The sequence below is a fragment of the Saimiri boliviensis genome, chromosome 6 (genome assembly GCF_048565385.1).
Source record: "Saimiri boliviensis isolate mSaiBol1 chromosome 6, mSaiBol1.pri, whole genome shotgun sequence".
Taxonomy (NCBI): Eukaryota; Metazoa; Chordata; class Mammalia; order Primates; family Cebidae; genus Saimiri; species Saimiri boliviensis.
The window spans coordinates 46,239,629-46,260,993 of NC_133454.1; the positions used below are offsets into that span (position 1 = coordinate 46,239,629).

The 21,365-nt window shown below is 39.1% G+C and overlaps 1 protein-coding gene across 1 annotated transcript in view; it reads left to right on the top strand.

The window, feature by feature from the left end:
• Positions 1-9,674, top strand: part of FDX1 (ferredoxin 1) — a 31,494-nt gene extending 21,820 nt beyond the window's left edge. The window contains exons 3-4 of the mRNA XM_003923900.4: positions 3,171-3,300; positions 8,538-9,674. Coding sequence (XP_003923949.3) covers positions 3,171-3,300; positions 8,538-8,652 — 245 coding nt within the window. The 3' untranslated portion in view covers positions 8,653-9,674. The remainder of the gene's footprint in view (positions 1-3,170; positions 3,301-8,537) is intronic.
• The last annotated feature ends 11,691 nt before the right edge of the window (positions 9,675-21,365 follow it).

Sequence of the window (21,365 nt, forward strand, 5' to 3'; positions counted from 1 at the left end):
AGTGAAAGAAGCCAGTTTCAATCATACACTGTATAATTCTGTTTGCATGAATATTCTGGAAAAGACTAAACTACAGTGATAGAGAACAGATCAGTGGTTGCCAGGGGTTAGGTACTGGGGAGACTGTGACAACAAAGCAATGGCAAAATGGAATGTTTTAGACTGAGGAAGCTTCTCTCTGTCCTGAGTGTGGTGGTGGTTACGCAAGTCTATACATGCATCACAACTCATAGAACTGGCCGGGTGCAGTGGCTCACGCCTGTAACCCCAGCCAGCACTTTGGGAGGCTGAGGCGAGCAGATCACCTGAGGTCAGGAGTTTGAAACCAGCCCGGACAACATGGTGAAACTCCGTCTCTACTGAAAATACAAAATTAGCTAGAACAGGATGGTACTTCTTCATTTCGACTGGCCACTGGTGCAAAAAGTAATGTCCTTTGTTTTTCAGGAGGGATTTATTGGCATAAGAGCCTTTTCTCTCCATTTAATATATTAAGTAAGGCAACTTACAGTATTGTATGGTGATACAATGATTACTAGTTGCCTACAGCATTGGGAAACTTAAGTTGAAGTCATAACTCATCTCTAACTAGTAGGATTACCTTAGTCCATTTAACTTCTTGGGCTTAGTTCTTAATTTCTCTTACATTTACAAATAAAGTTGAATTACTCTAAGAGTTTCCGTAACTTCCAGAAAATAAAAATAATGACTACTAATGCGTACATAGTGATATTAGCTACCAGTCATGGTTGCCAGTATATATATATTTATATGTATTAAATACACAGTCCTGTGTAATTCTTAGAACTACTATGTGAGGTTAGTATAGTTACTCTTGAGGAAACAGACCTGCAAGGTAAAGCAGCCCAAGGTGTCAGGGCTAGTAAAAGGGGAAGCTGTGTTTGAAGGGAGAAAGTCTGGTTCCAGAGCCCATGCTCTTAACTCCTGTACTTCACTATATGGTCTCTGTCTCCCATAATTCTATTATTGCTTTGAATTGGATTTAATAAAAATGAAGATTTAGAGAAATCTCTCAATGGTTTCTTTTGAGACAGAGTCTCACTGTGTCACCCAGGCTGAGGGCAGTAGTGCAATCGCAGCTCACTGCAACCTCTGCCTCCCAGGTTTGAACGATTCTTCTTCCTCAACCTCCCAAGTAGGTGGGATTACAGGTGCCTGCCAACATGCCCAGTTCATTTTTGTATTTTTAGTAGAGACAGGGTTTCACCGTGTTGTTTAGCCTGGTCTTGAACTCCTGACCTCAGGTGATCCACCTGCCTTGGCCTCCCGAAGTGCTGGGATTACAGGCTTGAGCCAATGCGCCTGGCCTGTTTCCTTTTTTTTTAAACAGCAAAATATGAATAACAAATGCTTAAATTGTAAGGAGGGAGCAACTCTAGTTAAAGTGATCCATTCAGAGGAAAATTAAGAAGGTTACCAGTTGTTAATAGTGGTTGTGTTATATATTTCATATAATGTTTAGTGACCAAAAGAGAATATAAATCAAACTGAAGTAACTCTGAGGATTCTACAGTCTTTGAAGTTGTACAGTGGCTTTAAAAAATTATGTAAAAACAAACCCAAATCACTGTTTTTAAAGTCAGATTTAACCAGAGTATGATTCTGCACGATTCTGTTGTCAGGCCCTCCCCTGGGATAAAAATGTGTTCTGGATGCTATATTTTAAGAAAAGCCCAACTGGCCTGAGGGATGAGATTTAGAACTATGTTATGTAAGAAACAGTGGAAGGATCTGGGAATGCTCAGCTGGGAGAAGGAAGAATGATCTCAAATGTATGAAAAGCTGTCCTTTAGAAGGATTAAACTCCATGGGATAGAGTTGGACCAGTAGGTGGTAGTTACAGAGTGGCAGACTTGAGCTTGGTGGAAGCCAGCTGAATGCAAAGTTGGCTGACTTATGTGGTGTTGATTTCTTTGTCAGGAGATTTTCAAGTGAAGGCTAAGTAACACCAGGAAAGGGATGTTGCAGAGCAGATTCGTCCTGGTTTAGATGGACGAGGTGACGTTGTAGTTCTCTTGTCACAGTGTCTAGCATACAATATGTACTCAGTAAACAACTGTTAAATTAATGACTTAAAGCAGGCGTCCCCAAACTTTTTACACAGGGGGCCGGTTCACTGTCCCTCAGACCGCTGGAGGGCCGCCACATACTGTGCTCCTCTCACTGACCACCAATGAAAGAGGTGCCCCTTCCTGAAGTGCGGTGGGGAGGTGGATAAATGGCCTCAGGGGGCCGCATGCGGCCCGAGGGCCGTAGTTTGGGGACGCCTGACTTAAAGAAATAAAACAGGAGAAATATTCTGATTATTTAAAACCGCAGTGACTTATTTTAAAATGACGTATTTGATTCTGTCCAAATTACAAGTAGAGATTGAGAGGGAAGAACATTTAATTTAGTGATAGGTTTGATTGCTTTCTAGTTCCTCTTATATACCATAACTTACATCATTATTATGTAAGTAATTATAAGTTTAAGAATGCACACATTTTTGTATGTATACATGTCTCAGCTTATTAACTTGTAAGCTCTCTGCTCTTAGGATTATGTATTTTCATAGGTATTCCTTCACAGCACCAAGCCAGAACCTTTGTGAAATAATATAATGTGAAGGATTTCAAACATGTGTGTGTGTGTATGTGTGTGTGTGTGCGCGCGCATGTGTGTGCATGTGTGTGTACATGCACACACACGTGCGCAGCAGTGGGGGGGTTGTTGCCCCTAGTCTCTTCATTTTCGCCTTTCATTTATGTATTTTACTTCATTTTTTTGAGACAGTCTTGCTGTGTTGCCCCAGCTGGAGTGCAGCCTCAGCTCACTGTAGCCTCTGCCTCCCCGGTTTAAATAATTTTTCTGCCTCAGCCTCCCTAGTAGCTGGGACTACAAGTGTGCACCACCATGCCTGGCTAATTTTTGCATTTTTAGGACAGACAGAGTTTCACTATATTGGCCAGGCTGGTCTTGGCTCCTTACCTCAAATGATCTGCCCGCCTTGGCCTCCCAAAGTGCTGGAATTACAGTTGTGAGCCACTGTGCCTGGCCTCATTCACGTATTCTAATGCTGATTCTAACATTTAGAACCTTTACTGAACCAGGTTTGAATCGTGTCTGATGTAGAAGGGAGTATGTTCAGTGTTTGTTGTTTTTGTCAGGTGCATGTGAGGGAACCCTGGCTTGTTCAACTTGTCACCTCATCTTTGAAGATCACATATTTGAGAAGTTAGATGCAATTACTGATGAGGAGAATGACATGCTCGATCTGGCATATGGACTAACAGACAGGTAAGATTTTTGGACTGTTTTCAATTGTGCTAATAATCTGGGAACACAGATATTTTATTATGTTTTCTATGTAAGACCAGACTCATGAATGTAATGGTGTTCTACCAGGTTAAATAACAGATTTTGAGTATCAGAAACATGGCATTTCTCTTTGTTTTCCCTGTTCTACAATTTAGACCTTATGAAACATTTTACAAAAGTAAAAAAAAAAGTTAATTGGAAGTATTGGAAATATAAGTTCTAGATCCTAACAAATCTTCATTAGGTCTCTTTTTACTCCAGGAATTAATATTTATCACAACTTAAAGGGAGGGGTTAAATTTAATGATTTTATAGTATTCTTGAAGGACAGGTGTGATAAGTGAACAAATCATAGTGGAAAGTTTTACCTATTTGAGAGAACAGTATTTTTAAAGAAACAATATATAATAGTAATTATGTTAAAATGAATAATTATTTTTCTAAGTGTACATTAATCAGAGCTTCTTATTGTTGTTAATTTACTCTTAAAAATGGTAAGATTTACAGTTGCAAGTGACATCAAGTGATACCTTCTTTTTGAAAAAATTATCTAGTCTTTTGATTGGAGTCAAGGAAGGTGGCTAGTTGATATACTGCTTCAAGGGGTAAGATAATGAGGGCTTATTACTTAAGGTTGGCACTGTTTAACTCTAATTTGGTAACCTTAATGACAAGTAATTTTTAAAAAATAGTTTTATTTCATGTATATTATATAGCTAGAATTTTAATCCTCACAATCATTTTTAGGTCATTTGAATTTATTTAGGTAAGAAGGATCATTTTGTTCCTTTTATGGTTTATTTCCCTCTTGGTGAATGTGAGACTGATAACCCTGGGAAGAGAAACTGATAAAATAGTATCTCTTTGGACACCAAAGCAGAGAGGAATGTGGCTACTGTCTGCCTGTCCTCTCACATTTTCATTGCCACGTTCTCTATGAGCACCTCCTTTCTTTTTCCCTTAACACAGAGACTAAATCCAGTGACTGTATTAGTTAGGTTCTGAGAATTGTGCCTCTTAATAAGAGAGTTAAATCTTAGCTCACTGCTTGCCCTTTTCTATAGATACAATTTGTAGATGCATGTAATATAATAGATAATATTCTAATTGAAAGGGAAAAGGGAGTGCTACATTTAGAAGAGATACAAAAGGTCTATAATAAATAGCAAGAATATTGATGATAAAATTTCCAAGTTTTAGCGCTAGAAAATGGAGAGCAAGGAACAGCTTTTATAGTGTTTTATAGCTGGTATTCTTAAGTACACAGAATTTTAGTAGAAATACTTTTGGGGGAAAAGTATAATTAGTTTCACAGGAGCATTTACAAAACACATCGACATTTGGAATGGGAAGAATTTTGTTCAAAGCTAATAACCACATGTAAACTTATTTTTAGGGTATCGGAAAGTTTCAGAAAAGGGATAAGAAAATTCAGCCTTTTAATTTATACTTTAAATACTATGTAGATGTTTTTAATTTTTAAGCAAAAACACTATCATTCCAATAATTTTTTTTTTTTTTTTCGTTTTGAGACAGAGTCTTGCTCTGTCGCCCAGGTTGCAGTGCAATAGCATGATTGTGGCTCACTGCAACTTCTACCTCTTGGGTTCAAGTGATTCTCCTGCCTTGGCCTCCTGAGTAGCTGGGATTACAGGTGCCTGCCACCACGACCAGCTAATTTTTGTGTTTTTAGCAGAGATGGGGTTTCACCATGTTGGGCAGGCTGGTCTTGAACTCCTGACCTCAGGTGATCTGCCCGTCTTGGCCTCCCAAAGTGCTGGGATTACAGGCATGAGCCACCATGCCTGGCTTCAATGTTTTATTGGTTGTCCTTAACCTTGATTGTTGATAGATGCATGATACATGATAGCCTCATTTTTTTTTTCGTACTGGTTGCCTGTCTCCCTTTTCCCATTAGAATAACAGCCATGTCTTGTTTTAACATTGTATCTCCAATGCCAGATTTACAATAGAGGTCACCAAGAATTTGCACAATTAATAGTTGATGGAAAGGAAGATTCAGGAATTACCTGTGAGTTTACACTGGATGATTGTCATTGCTGCCTGCCACCAGTGTCCATGGATAATCTACACAGAGGTCTCAGATTCCTCAAATGCAAGATGTGGATAATAATAGTACCTACCTCATATTATTGCTGTGTGGAGCTAATGAGGAAATATATGTGAAGCTCTCAGACTAGTGCTTGGTGGAGAAAGCATTCATTAAATGGTAGTTGTTAGCATTGTAGCTACCATCATATTGACCTATCTGTTGGGAACTTACTGTAATGCCTAGGCACTTAAATATTTCTAACTTTCAGGGTTAAGCAGTACTGTCACCATATTGTAGGTGGGGAGATGAGGCTGAGTTATTGCAGATTTGCTTAAGGCTGCACAGCTAGTGTGTAACACCCTTGATTTGAATCCAGCTATTCAAAGCCCTTGGTCTTTTACTATTTCAAGCCACTTTTCTGAATTGAAAACCAAACCCCAGAACTAAAGTAAACCCGATACCCAGTATATTTTCACCGTCAGGGATATGTAGGAAGAGAGACTGGAGAAAATAACTTCCAGGTTTGCAGAAGTGTCAGTGTTGTGGGACTCAAAGTGTGAAATCGGGAACCTTGTTGTCTGTCTCCTTCTCTAGAAGTTTGAGACACTGTCTGTACTGGTGGATCTTGGAGCCAGAGACCTTTAAGGAGGTAGAAGAAGTAGGAGAGTGAGAAAATAGCTGCGAAGCGTACTACTGCCTTATTTTCTGGAGTGAGCTGGAGCGTTTAGTGCTGTCTCTCTCTGTGTTCCCATAACAGACCTATTGTTCTTCTATCACCACACTTGTGGTACCCTCCGCTGTTTCACTGATAACTGTTTCCATCTCTGTTTCCCTTACTAAAGTAACAGTTCCTTGAAGACCAGCATCATTTTGCTATCTGTATAGACATACCAAGAGTAATCAACAGGCTCTCAAGGGCTTGCTGTCCTAATGAATTTGTCCAAATTGGCTTGCCACTTTTTCTCTCTTGCAGACAGAGCTTAATGCATAATTGAGTGTTGTCAAGGCTGTTTCCAATTCTACAAATGAAGAACTCTTGGTAGAGGGAATATCTTTCTATTAGGAATCAGTATTTGTCATGGTTAAGCATACTCCTTTACTTCAAAACTTCCTGGTGGTTTCTGTTAACTCACCAGTAAAAACACAGGCCCCTTAACTCATATTCACAGCTGCCTGTGGCTCTGGTCACCTTTCCGGCCCATCATTCCCCTTGTCCTTGTTTGTGCTGTGCAGCAATCAAGCTAAAACACCCATCTTGCCTTCAAGGTGACTTGAGCTTTTCTGCATTGTGTTGCCTTTGCCTCACGTACTTTTCTTCTTGATCTTTTATTAAATAGTAAATAGTAAATCCTACCTATCCTTCAGAGCCCATTGTGGATACCACCTCCTGTGGCCAGAAGTAGGCACCTTTTCCTTAGATTTCTTAGAGCCATTTGGCTTTCTCCCTTGGTGGCATTTGCCAAAGTCTCGCATGTTAACTACCTGAGTATGTCTCATCTCTTCCCTTTGACTGAAAGTTTACTCATTAATGTTGGTATTCGCGACCAATCCTAACAGCAGTCCTGTGAGGAGTTCTCCTACTCATCTTGAAGATTAGGTTAGGAAACCAGCGGTTAGTTAAGTTAAGCAAGTTGGTGTATTAAATGCTGGATTCCATACTGCTGGTGTCATTGGCTGTAATTCTGATGCTGTCTCTTTAAGTGCATCCCAATGGCCAGAAATTAAGACGTTAAGAAATTATGGAGTTGAGTTGCTGTTTTTCACTGACATTTAGTATTGTGCCTGTAGGTGCTCAATAAATGCTTGAAGAATACATTAGTGAAACCAAGACATGAATATCACATTTCATCAAATCGAAGACATGTTGATTGTATGATTAACATTTCTTTTTATATGCCGCTAAGGAAGAAAAAAGCACTGCTAATTCAAGTATGGTGTAGTGTTTTGACTTAATGCATTTTCTGCATGTTGAAAGAGTTATTTAGACTTATCTAGACATAGATTTGAATTATATATCACTACTGAGAAAAGAAAATAGGCTGACTGTGGTGGCTCATGCCTGTAATCCCAACACTTTGGGAGGCCGAGGCAGGCAGATCACTTGAGCCCCGGAGTTTGAGAACAGCTTGGGCAACATGGTGAAATCTTGTTTCCACAAAAAAACACAAAAAGTTTCCAAGCATGGTGGTGCACGCCTGTAGTCACAGCTACTCAGGACGCTGAGGTAGGGTGATCACCAGAGCTCGGGAGGTGGAGGTTGCAGTGAGCTGAAATCATGCCACTGCACTCCAGCCTGGGTGACAGACCCACACCCTCTCTTTAAAAAAAAAAAAAGAAAGAAAGGAAAATATACACAAAATAAATTTAGTAGTAATTCTGCAAAAAAGAGGAAATTATAGTCATTCTTAAAATATTTATTAATTCCAAATTTATATACTGCTTTCTTTCTGTATTCTTCTTCATTTTCATTTTGTAATCTTTTTAGACTTATTTTGAAAAGTAGGTAAATTCAACATGTGTTACTTACGTACTTCCCATAACTAAGTTGAAGAGACCCCTGTATGAATATTGTTATCAAATTTGTAGCTATGACATGACCATTACCTGATAGTGTAGCAGTGATTGTAAGATTCCATTGATTTTAAGATGCTTCTTGATTTTCAGAGATGGTAAAAATTTGAGAAAAAATATGGTCTTAGAATTGATGACTTAAGTTTATGCATTTATTCCAGATTTCTTCTTTTAAAAGCTTTAAAAAGTATAGCTTTCTTTTATAGTCTGTGTGGTTTTAATTATCCAGGAATTGATTAATCATTTTCTTGGCCTTGCTAATTACCTCAATTCACCACTATTGTGCTTTCTGATTGTTTCCTTGCTTGTCAGTTCTTTGACCAAAACGTAGTGGTCTGGTAAAAATAGGAACTAAAGGCTAAGATGAAGCTTTGGCATACCAGGTTTATTGTATTCATATTTATTTACCTTTTCTGATCCTTTAGTTGGTGGGGCTGGTTCTATCTGTTTTGACATAAAGGAAATTTAAAAGGTTAAAAAGTTTCCTGACTGCTTTGGGTAAGAAAACGTAAAGGCTATCTTAAACAACTGGATTGCATTGTGAATCATATATGCATAATACTAAACCATACCTTCCTCCTTTTTCATACAGATCACGGTTGGGCTGCCAAATCTGCTTGACAAAATCTATGGACAATATGACTGTTCGAGTGCCTGAAACAGTGGCTGATGCCAGACAATCCATTGATGTGGGCAAGACCTCCTGAACTAGAACAAATAGGAATATTTTCATGGAATTTTACCTATTTTTATAATTATTATTTCTTAATATCATTAAATGAGAACATGGATGAGTGGACTTTGTATTATGACTAGCTTTACTCTTTTAATTCACCTCATTTAACTACTGAATTTTGTAGTTCTTGCAAGTATGCAATTTTTATTTTGATTATATTACAAAAATGTCAATCAAATATTAGAAAATAGTTAATGTGATTAAAAAAACTGACATTTTTTTCCTTATGTTTGTTTAGTGACTTTAGCAAAATGTTTTCATATAATCTCATCTGTTTACCTAGAAGATTGGTTAAGAAAAAGATATTATTCTTGTTTGATGTGGGTGAAGGCAGAGATCTAATAGGCTATACCACTAGTTAGAAAATCTGTACTAGAACCCGTGTCTTATTACTATAAGTTATATGTTCAGACTGAAACTGGAGAAATTATGACTATCTTATTTATAGCAGTAGTTAAATATGATTATATATGGACAAAAATATTTAATTGCTCAGTTAACTGCTTAACTTCAAAGATAGTTATTAACCTTATAAATAAATATTTCCAAATTTTGATTGTGAAGTTTTAAGTCTGAACATAGGCATTATAACACTGTCAAAGAAGTTTGATCTCTGTTTTGACTAAACTAGAGGAAAGACTATTAGATATGTTTATTCTTTTCTATTCTGAGAAGAATGGCTTAATTTTGTACTCTCTGAATAACAATGCTGATGTATAAATCTCTGCCTGTAACAGAATGGAAACCTTATGAATGAATTATGTGTCTCTGTCCTTAGCTGGAGAAGGGAATGAGCGGGCTGACATATCACACAGCCCCAGGTGGCGCCATTCTCTCACACAAGGATGGGGCTCCAGGGTGAACAGTCTGTGCTGCAGTGTGTGTCAGTCCCAGGAGGGAGGGCGTGGCCTGAGCACCACAGATTACCAAGTATGTGTGGAAGACATTTGTATCCTTATCTTTACTATAAATAAATTCATAAAAGTTAACAAAGGGGTACACAGAATGGTCTCTGGAAATACAATAAAACTTTAACTTGGACTAATTGTGAGGAAGAGCAGAACAAATTAGAAAAAAGGTGAATTACAGGACAATTGATTTAGCTTCATGTGTATTATTGCAGCTTGATCATTTATATAAATACTTGTCTAGTACAATGCTTGACATACAGCATTGTGTTAGGCCCATTAGGGACACAGAGATGAACAAAACAAGGAAAGTCATCAGGGGATTTGCATTTTATTAGGAAAAGGTAAATTATATATGTATGTGCAAATAATTTGCTTAAACTAAACTGACTAGTTCTGGAAAGTAAGATTTTAAACTGATTTATATGTAAAAAGTGATTAGGGACCGGGCGCGGTGGCTCAAGCCTGTAATCCCAGCACTTTGGGAGGCTGAGGCGGGTGGATCACGAGGTCGAGAGATCGAGACAATCCTGGTCAACATGGTGAAACCCTGTCTCTACTAAAAATACAAAAAATTAGCTGGGCATGGTGGCGCGTGCCTGTAATCCCAGCTACTCAGGAGGCTGAGGCAGGAGAATTGCCTGAACCCAGGAGGCGGAGGTTGCGGTGAGCCGAGATCGTGCCATTGCACTCCAGCCTGGGTAACGAGCAAAACTCTGTCTCAAAAAAAAAAAAAAAAAAAAGTGATTAGGAAGAACTTGAAGTATCTGATTTTCATTTGACGCTTAATGAGTATGTTTTTGTTTTTGTTTTTTTGAGACAGGGTCTTGCTTTGTCACCCAGACTGGAGTGCAGTAGTGCGATCTCAGATCACTGCAACTTCTGCCTCCCAGGTTCAAACGATTCTTGTGCCTCAGCCTCCTGAGTAGCTGGGACTACTGGCACGGACCACCATACCTGGCTGATTTTTGTATTTTTTTGTAGGGACAGGGTTTTGCCACGTTTCTCAGGCTGGTCTTAAACTTTTGAGTTCAAGTGATCCCCCCACCTCATCCTCCCCAAATGCTGGGATTACAGGTGTGAGCCAGTGTGCTTGGCCATAATTATTGAATGCTTTCTATGTAGAGTATGCTTGTCTTAATTTTCTGTTGCTATAATAGAGTACCACAGACTGGGTAATTTATAAAGAAAAGAGATTTATTTGGGTCGTGGTTCTAGAGGCTGGGAGGTCCAAGAGCATGGCACAAGCATCTGCTTGGCATCTGGTGAGGGCCTTCTTGCTGCATCGTTACATGGTGGAAGGGCAAAAGAATGCGAGTGAGAGCAAGAGAGCAAAATGATTCTCCTTTTATCAGGAGCCCACTCCTGACTTAACTAATCCACACCTGAGATAAAGGCATTAATCCATTCATGAGGCTCTGCTCTTAAAGGAGATCACCCCTTACAGGACCCAGCTTCCTATGTCATTACAGTGGCAACTAAATTTCAACATGAGTTTTGGAGGGGATATTCAAACCATAATGGTGCTATAATTTTAAAGTACGTCAAAGCCAATTTATTCCCTTAATTAGCTTCAGTATTCTTGTCTTTGTGTGTGGATTACCTAATCTTTCCTTCCAGAGCTACTTTAATGATTATATTCAACCAAAGCACTCTAAAATTTAGAGTATAAATTGTCTTATATTTCAAATTAGAAAAAATAGATGAAGTTTAATTGTGTTAATATAGAAAACCTTCTAAAATTATTAAATGGAGGCTATAATCTATAATTGATTTGTATAAAGGTGATTTTTCAGTTTGAAAAAAATCCTTCTGTATTTGATATATGTGTGTTGTAGGTAAATGTGTTCATTTAATCTGTTGCTGCAAAACAAATAACCCCAAAGCTTAGTGGCTTAAAACCAGAATCTTATATTATTTCAGACAGTTACCATGAGTCAGGAATTCAGAGTACAGGGCAAGGATGGCTTGTCTGCTCCACAATATATGGGTCTTATGCCAGATGTTTCAAAGGCCAGGTTCTGGAATCATCTTCAGGCTTATTCTTCATATGATTGGTATCATATGTTGGCATCAGCGGGGACAGGGGGTTCTAGGAGAAGATATTGACTGGAACACCCACACGTGGCTTCTCTGTGTGGCCTGGACTTCCTCACAACGTGGTGGCTGGGTTCTAAGGACAAGTATCCTCAGAGGAGCATGCATGCCAGGCAGAACTAGATCCCCTTTATGAGGTGGTTGTGGAAGTGACACAGTATCACACCCAACTGCACTTTTCATTAGAAGTGAAGCACTAAGTCTGGCCCATCATTCAGAGGGAGGGGTTTCCAAGTATTTGGGGCTATCGCAGTAACTGTTAACTTTTTGGCCCTTGATTTCCTGTGAATATTGGCCTTTTAACTAACTGTTCCAAACTTCTTAAGAGTAGCTAGTTTTTACTGTTATATTTGAAAGATTCTTGTGTCTGCTTTATTATGATGGCTCACTTGTTTTATTCTGTTACTCCCAACATTTTCCTTCTAGGCTATTGATTTAAATGAAAAGAAAAAATAGTGGGCTCCTTTTCAATGCTATATAATTTTTTTTTTTTCCTTTTGTAGCATTTTTCCACCAAGAAATGCATCTTCCTTTGGTATAGAGTTCTATGTAATTATTGGTTATGTGCTAATACTTAATACTGTATTTGGCTTTCACAGATAAAACCAACCTATAATTATTTAAGTAATTCAGAACCATTGAATTAATTTCTTAAGTGAACCATTGTAAGGAATTCTAAAACCTTTTGCCTTTCACTGTGAAAATACTGTCTAATTTTTCTGTCTCGAAAGACAGCTTTCCTATTTTCTTACTAGCTATTTAAGTATCAGATGATGATCCATGTGGTCACTTAGTGGTCATTCAGCATTTACTAGAATGATTATATTTACTTGAATAATTATTTTCTAAGAGAGACTTTTGACTCTTCATATGTTTTCCCAGCATTTCTTTTTCTTCTTTTTCACAAGTCTTTTAATTGTTTTTCCTTCCTGAAATTTTGTGATAAACCACATTTTGGATCAGAATTTGTTAGATGGCTTTCTTATTTGTAGCACAACTTATTCTATTTTCAAAAAAAAATAGGAATAATTTTATATTTTACATTACTAAAACTATAAAGTGTAAATAAACCACAGTAAGACATTCAAACATTATGTATAAATTTTCTTTTCTATTAGAGAAATACTGAAGAGTAGAAATATGATCTTTGTTAGGCAATGACAGGATTCTTTTAATGTGTCAATATGTCACATGACATCAAGTTATTTTTATAAGATTTTTTTCTGTTTATAATTTCTAGAAACTGAAAAATTAGAAAATCAGCTGGCAGGAGGAGGGCATGATCAGTAGCAGACACAAATACATGTAGCCATAATAGAACAGAAATGGGGAGTTAAGGGATAGTTTAAATCTACTAGAAGCAGCTTCCGAGGGGAGTTGATAGAAGGAGGATCTTCACGGTGAGGGGCATCACTACTGCAGTGACAGTTACTTGTAAGCTATCTAATAGACATCTCTTTCCTTTTTCCTTTAACTCCCATTTGCTTATTATCTAAGATATTATTTGTCATTTCATTTGTAGAATTGATTTGATAGTAATATGAAATTAAGCAGAGCCTTTTGCTTTTCTGGCTCCCTTGATTACTTGCCATTTCTGAAACCATCAGCACTCAGCTTGGTTTACCTCAGTGGCCTTTATTACCCTCTTACCTGTCCCATTACTCTGCTTCAGGCTGCCCTTTGGAGCATTTACTACATATGGCATATGTAGTACTTACATCTATCTGGCAGTTAGCACATCAGCAGTTTTCATCAGTTTTTTCCTGATAGAATAGCACTTACTCTTTTTTTTTTTTTTTTTTTTTTTAAACAGAGTCTTGCTCTCTTGCCCAGGCTAGAGTACAGTGGCATGATCTCTGCTCACTTCAGACTCTACGCCCCGGGTTCAAGCAATTCTCAGGCCTCAGTCTCCCGAGTAGTTGGGACTACAGGCACCTGCCACTATGCCTGGCTAATTTTTTGTATTTTTAGTAGAGACAGGGTTTCATCATGTTGGCCAGGCTAGTCTCAAACTCCTGACCTCAAGTGATCTGCCCGCCTTGGCCTCCCAAAGTGCCGTGATTATAGGCGTGAGCCATTGCACCTGGCCAGTGCTTACTCTTGTTTTTTAAATTTAATTTTTTTATTGCATTTTAGGTTTTGGGGTACATGCGAAGAACATGCAAGATTGTTGCATATGGTACACACGTGGCAGTGTGATTTGCTGCCTTCCTCCCCATCACCTATATCTGGCATTTCTCCCCATGCTATCTCTCCCCAACTCCCCGCCCCCCACTGTCCCTCCCCTATTTCCCCCAGACAGACCCTAGTGTGTGATGCTCCCCTCCCCGTGTCCATGTGTTCTCATTGTTTAACACCCATCTATGAGTGAGAACATGCGGTGTTTGATTTTCTGTTCTTGTATTGGTTTGCTGAGAATGATTAATGCAAATCAAAACTACATTGAGATACCATCTCATGCCAATCAGAATGGCGATCATTAAAAAATCTGGAGACAACAAATGCTGGAGAGGATGTGGAGAAATAGGAACACTTTTACACTGTTGGTGGGAGTGTAAATTAGTTCAACCATTGTGGAAGACAGTGTGGCGATTCCTCAAGGACCCAGAAATAGAAATTCCATTTGACCCAGCAATCCCATTACTGGGTATATATCCAAAGGTTATAAATCGCTCTACTATAAGGACACATGCACACAAATGTTCATTGCAGCACTGTTTACAATAGCAAAGACCTGGAACCAACCCAAATGCCCATCAATAATAGACTGGACAGGGAAAATGTGGCACATATGCACCATGGAATACTATGCAGCCATCAAAAACGATGAGTTTGTGTCTTTTGTAGGGACATGGATGAAACTGGAAATCATCATTCTCAGCAAACTGACACAGTGCTTACTCTTTTTAAGAATAAGGACTTGGTTGTGTTCAATTTTGTAACTGTAATATCTATCATAGTATTTAGCCCACAGTAGATATATAGTAAGTATTTGAATTAATCAAATCCTGGCCTTACAAGGAATCTGCTTCTAGCATTTGGTTCTGTGGCAGTCACCTGTTATGGATGGGACTACATAAGCTCAATACAGACCAATATACTGAGCCTTCATCCTAATTAACAGGAGTCAGGTTACATAGGAATGTTTTTTTGAAAAATGAGATAATTTCCACTGCAATGAACAGGACAGTGTTCAACTTTTTTTTTTTTTTTTTTTTTTTTTTTAACATATCTTGGAGGAAACTGTCTTCAAATGAGCTGAATGCTACTTTTGATCTTGTAGGTCAGTGGTTCTGAGGCGTGAGTGCTGAAGGTCCTATAGGTGGCACATGTACTCCACATCCTTGCATCACGTGGTTCCGCCATGTTCATACCTCCAGATGAGTGTTCCTCTATCACTTGGAAGCACCTGGCCTCATCCATTCTCATAGCTCTTGGTGACTTCTTACCAGCCTTAGGCTTCTCATGGATTCTAATGAGGATTCCTCAAGGTATGAGAAAGGGATAGGTGGTCCACAGAATATTCTCTTCAAGCAAGCAAGCCAAAGACTGAGAATTGCTGATTAACACTTTTCTTAGTATTTTTGAATTTTAACCTATTTCTTTCATACAGCTTTATTTGTTTCTTATCTGAACTCTAAGGACTGAATGAGCCTCAGAGAGATAGCAAAGTCAGCTCTCTTATGTAGTAGGGGAAAAGCATCACATTTATCATTTGAAGACCTGGATACTGTTCAAAAATTATCTGAAAATTGGAAATCAAGAACTGCATATCTCTTCAAAGTTGTATACAGAGGCTTGTCTAACTGGGTCACTGAAGGATCACTTGATGTTTTAGGATGTGGATTAGCAAACTATGTTGTGTGGGTCCGCTCCAGTCCACTCCCTGTTTTTTTATAAATACAGTTTTATGGGAATACAACCATGATCATTCATTCCTTATTGTTAATAGGTGCTTTCATACTACAGCAGCAATGTTGGAAAGTTGTGACAGAGACCATATGGCTTATAAGGCCTAGAATATTGGCTGTCTGGCTCTATGCAGATAAAGTTTGCTGACTCCTGTGCTAGGGGAAGGTAACTTTGACTTACTGTGTACTATTGATTAGTACTCAAACTCTCTAAACTTAGATGTTGGCTTAGAAAAAAATTGGTAAGTTGCAAAAAATTTCTCTTTGGTAGGGAAGGTAACCCCAGAGTTAATAGTTTTCTTGCCTTGAAGGGCATTATCCAGTTTTGTATCTATCTCTGCAGTCTTATTACGGCATTCTTTTTCCGATGGACTGCATGTGCCAGTTTCTGATGTCCTTCTTTGAGCCACTTTTGTCATTCCGCAGGTCCCTTCATTAATGAATTAAATAAATCTTAGATATATGCTCACGATATATTCCTGTGAGAGTCTTTATTGTATGAGGAATTATATACTATGAGTCTCCTTGAGGCTCAGCAGTGCTTCTTGAATGTAGTCATTTAGCTCTCTTGACCTCAGTTAACTTCTCTGTTCAATGGAGATAATTATACCCAGTATCTTAGCCAAATTACCATCTCACCCAAATAATAATTGGACATAGTTTTGTAATTAGCATAAAAGATGTTATGTTTATGAAACAGTTTTGTTAACTGCAAAGCACTATTTGATTGCTGGACATTGTTTCTTGAAAAAAAAATGTAGATTTTTGGTATTAAAGCATAGGTAGAAACCTGTTAGGTGTGAATTATAAACAGATATTTGATTCTTTGACTTCTGCATTCAGAATGGTTATTTTTTTAAAACATATAAAGGCCTTTCTACTCTTAACCCTAACCACTCATCTGATGAGTGTACTGAAAATAGAAGTGCTTTTTGCAGTATGTCAGAGAACTATTCTACTGATAACCACCCCTACATGAAATGTTAAAGTAGTTATGAGTTGGAAGTTTCTAGGCTATAATCAGAAAAGGGAGCAAATGACAGAATACAGCTGTGCATTGTTTGGAAGTGGGTTGGAAAGAATTCATTGCCTCTTTAATTGAAAAAAAGCAAGGAGTGATACTAAGCGAAGTAAAAGAAGGAAAGTTCTCATAGCTGAAAATGGAACTATCAGTTGTTTGCTTTTTAGAGGAACATCAGTTCTTTGAAACCCATACAGTTCCTTGTAATATTCCAAAACAAACTGCCACATGGAAACCCGCTGAAAAAGGAATAATAGCACACTACTCTTCTCCCAAGCCACTATTAAAACATACATGCCAATTTAATGTATTTTTTAAAAAATCAAGCTCAGAAAAAATATTTTACATATTTTTTTGACAGTCCAATCTAATTTTTTGAAGTATGATCATTGGGTAGATCTTGCCCAATAGATAAACTATTATTTTTTATTTATTTCATCTTATTATTTTTGAGATGGAGTCTTGCTTTGTTGCCCAGGCTTGAGTACACTGGCACAATCTCAGCTCACTGCAACCTCTGACTCCTGGGTTCAAGCAATTCTCCTGTCTCAGCCTCCTGAGTAACGGATTGGGACAGGCGCCTGCCACTACGCCTGGCTAATTTTTTGTATTTTTAGTAGAGATGGGGTTTCACCATGTTGGCCAAGCCTATCTCAAACTCTTGACCTCAGGTGATCCACTTGCCTTGACCTCCTGAAGTGCTAGGATTACAGGCATGAGCCACCATGCCCGGCCAATAAATCATTCTTTGAACACAAGCAAATATACTTTGGAGAAAATTTTAATAATCCTGGAAGGGCTACATTCAACCTAATTCTATTGTGGGGGGAAGGCAGCATGCTCCGGCTGCTCAGTGACAACCAAGTGAAATTGCCAAAAAGATTCTCATGCATACAGTAACTTAAAGTGGCACAGTCTACCTAAGATCAGGTCTGAGTTACGAAATCAAAAGTGGCAGATCCTATGGTCTGTTAAAGTCCAATTCGTTGTTATTTTCCAAATGCCTTGAGTACTTGATGTAGAGTAGGTGACCAATAAATATTGGTTGAATTTCTTGAATGAATCTTTTATGAAAAGATCTACTTTGCTCATCTCTGTGTCCCAATAACAGGAGCTTGAGGAGAAGGAGAAAATCTTGGGTTAGAGCTTTTGATTAATATGTGTGATTTATATTAAATGGATTCGCTAAATCAGAAAGAGCAAAGCGAAACAGAGCTCTTGAGGTTAAAGTCTTGTGAGGAGTGAAATCATTACCCTAAGCTTTTAGGATGTGATGACATAAGTTTTCAAGTATTTTTCTGTCTTTATTGCTTTTGTAAGTTGGTCAAATTCTTCAGTTCTTTTAAGAAGACTGCCAGTATTTACAAAACCGTTCATGTCCACAGTGGAGTGGACGTACTTTGACCTAGCACTCACCTCTCTCGGCCTCTACTTGTATGTCCTAAGGTGTACTGCAAGGTGGCTCCACTTGTAGGATATAGAGGCTTCTTTTATTGTATAGGACAAAAGAGAGGGTGACCCTGGGAAGCTGACTTTCCTGGCTTTTCTTTCCTTCACCAGGGACTGAAACCTTTGTTCAGCCATTGGGCTAGCTCTCAGTCAGCCATCCTGTTACTTTTGGGCAGTACTCAATGCACAGTCTTGGAGCTCTTCTGCAACCCTGGTGAAACCCCATTGTTTGGAGGACATGGCCTCATCTTGATGTAGCTAAAGTATACACCTCAAAATGCCCATCATTAGGCTCAGAATCCATGCTGAGCAGCAGGATAACAGCTGATCACAAGGCATCAGATTATGAAATGACCTGTTGACACTCTTCTGTCTCTATTATTACCCAACTTTTTAATGCCATGAGTCCAATTTTGTGGATCAGCTATAGCCTTCCAAGACAAAAGTTGTTTGGAGAGAGAGCAAAGGAAAATTAAACAGGAAATAAGTAAGCCAACAGTCATCACCTAATGCAACTGCACAGAAAAGCTGAAAAATATTTTAACTGATTTCAAAATGTTTGTAGATATCAAAGAGCCAAACCATCTGGGTGAAATATTCCATTACTCTTATTTCTTTTGTAGGGGCATTAATTTTAAACCGGAAAAATCTCACCCCTGCCCAAGTTAACATACTTTGTACTTAGCACCTCATTCAAAACTCTCAAGCAAGTTAAGTTCTAATTAGTAATAAAACTTAGAAGCGCATAGCCATTAATGTTTTTCTTTCAAAATTTGTCCATGAGGCTTGAAAAGGAGAGGACTCCCTCCCTGTCCCACTCATACTTCCTGCCAAGATATTAATTCCATTCTAGCTCCTCCCCTATGCAAGGAAAGTCATGCCCTCCTCATTAATGTCCTTTTAATATTATTCTATGCAGCTGCTTTACCTTCTGCTCTAATTCTCTGGGGTGCTCTGCCTACCCTCTCTTCTTACCTGAGTCTTTGGGTAGTGCCTACCCTGCCCTGCTTTTCCAAGGTGCCTTCCTTGCCTAGCCAAATGCTGGCCCTGAGTAGTTAGCTGGGGAGAGCTTATTGGTAGGACTCCTTAATCTTGAAAGAAATGATCAGTTTGGTCACCTGAAAAACTCAGACTGGAGATGGGGGGCTATGATTTGAATGAGGAGGAGATATCCAAGAATGTTTAGGGTCAGTCTCTGCAGATCAGGTCTGTAAAGGCCATGAAGGACTGGCAAATGAGATTATGTCCACTTGGAAGGAAGGAGGACCAGAGGGGACAGGAGATGCTGTTTCACTCTATCTTGCTATTTCCAAATAGCAGGGTGAGACACTATTTTCAGAATTTTAGAAAGAGAAGCTGGAACCTAAATTTTGATGTGAAATCTGATTTTTATATGTTTGCAAGGATTTTAAGTAGTTTTAGTTTGTTTTTAGTATGTGGGATGAATAAAATATCCATGACAGATAGAATGGGCTGCAACTTCTGGTCTAGAGGATCCCTCAGGAAGGGGTTAGTTGAGTCCTAATTTTCAAATTATTTATTTTATTTTATTTTTTAAATTAGCGATAAAGTCGTGCTCAGCTGCCCAGGCTGGAATGCAGTGGTACAATCATGGCTCACTGCAGCCTTGACCTCCTGGGCTCAAACGACCCTCCTGCCTCAGTGTCCTGAGTACCTGGGGCTGTAGACATGTGAAATCATGCCCACTAATTTTTGTATCTTTTGTAGAGATGGGGTCTCACTGTTATGCCCAGGCTGGTCTCAGACCCCTGGGCTCAAGTGACTTTCTGGCCTCAGCCTTGCATAGTGTTGGGATGACAGGTGTGAGCCACTGTGCCCAGTCTTGAGTCCTATTTATTAGACCTTGGTTGTACTCGGTGGGCTCTGAAATGTCAATAGAGATCTTGTTCTATGAGTTTGACTTTCAAGGAATCTCAAAACTGAGTATTCACCTTTGAGGTCTTCTCTGGTTTTAGGAGGCTGGTCCGAAGATCTGGAGTGAACCTGTAGGTTGACAATGGACTGGAACAGACCAGCTGGTCTCTTTCTAGGTTATATGCCTGATTCGAAGGGGGTCTGTTAGGCTACACAGGTTTCTGAAGGGTCTACATCCTCTCTTACCATGTGGAAAGGGCCAGATGTGTCATCTAAGCTTAAGCCATTAGGGAGTTCTCTCTCCCTCAAAAGCATTTTAAATAATCTCCCCAAGTCTTGCTTTAATTGGCCTTCTAAATCTTAAATAAGCCTGGATTAAAACCATTCCTCCATTAGGATGATCAGTCTGAAAACAAATTAGATTGATTCCACAAGTCCAAGCCCCTTCATATAGCATATAAGAAATGCCAAGCCCTATAGCTTATGTTTTGGTAACACAAACCTCCTGTGTTCCCTGAATACATCATGCTGTTTCATGACTGCATTTGCTTAGGCTGAGCTCTGACTGGAGCTTTCTCCTGCTCTGTTTTGGCCCAACTAACTCTCAGTTCTCTTTCAAGATGTCTCTGGGAAGTGTCCTCTGAACTTTCAGCTGGGATTAAATGCCCCCACCTTTTTGGGCCCCCACACCCCAGGATCTAGTTCTGTTTTAGCCTTTGCCATGTTATAATATATTGAGCCTGGTGGTGAGTGATTGTCTCTGCCAGCAAGCTGTTCCTGTGTACCATCTGGCACAGAGCATCTGGCACTGGAGTCTGACACCCAGTAGTCAGTCAGTACCTGCTACATCAAAATATTGGAAAGCAGAAAAAGGGTTCCTTCCTGCTGCAGGGACAAGCCGTGTGAACACTTTAAAAAAAGGAAACATAGAGTCTAGACACCTCAAACTCAGGAAGGTGTGATAGTGTGTGTAAGAAGCCCAGGCAACATTATTTGTCGCTGGTTTGAATGTGTCCTTTGTCTCGGAGCCTGTTAACTGTGTTTTTACTTACTGACAGTTCAAGTTTTTCTCTTGTTCCCCTCACCCCCACCATACTTTAGAAGGGCAGAGACATCTGATGTAATAACATCTGTGACCCAGGGAGGGAAGGTGGGAGGAAGGAAGGGAATATCCATTTATTCACTTAAATATTTCTTGAGCATCTGCTAGGTGCTGAGGATTCAGCAAGGACAAAACAAAAGAATTCCTGCCCTTGCAGCTTCCTCTCCAGTGTGTAGGGGAATAGAAAATTAATAATAATAGAGGCTACCTTAGGTGGTAATAAGTGCTACGGAGAATGTAAAGCTAGAAGAGGAATGCAGGTGTTGGGGGTGGGAAGCAAGGAGCTGCGGATTTTGAATAGGGCGGTCTCTGAGGTGGATG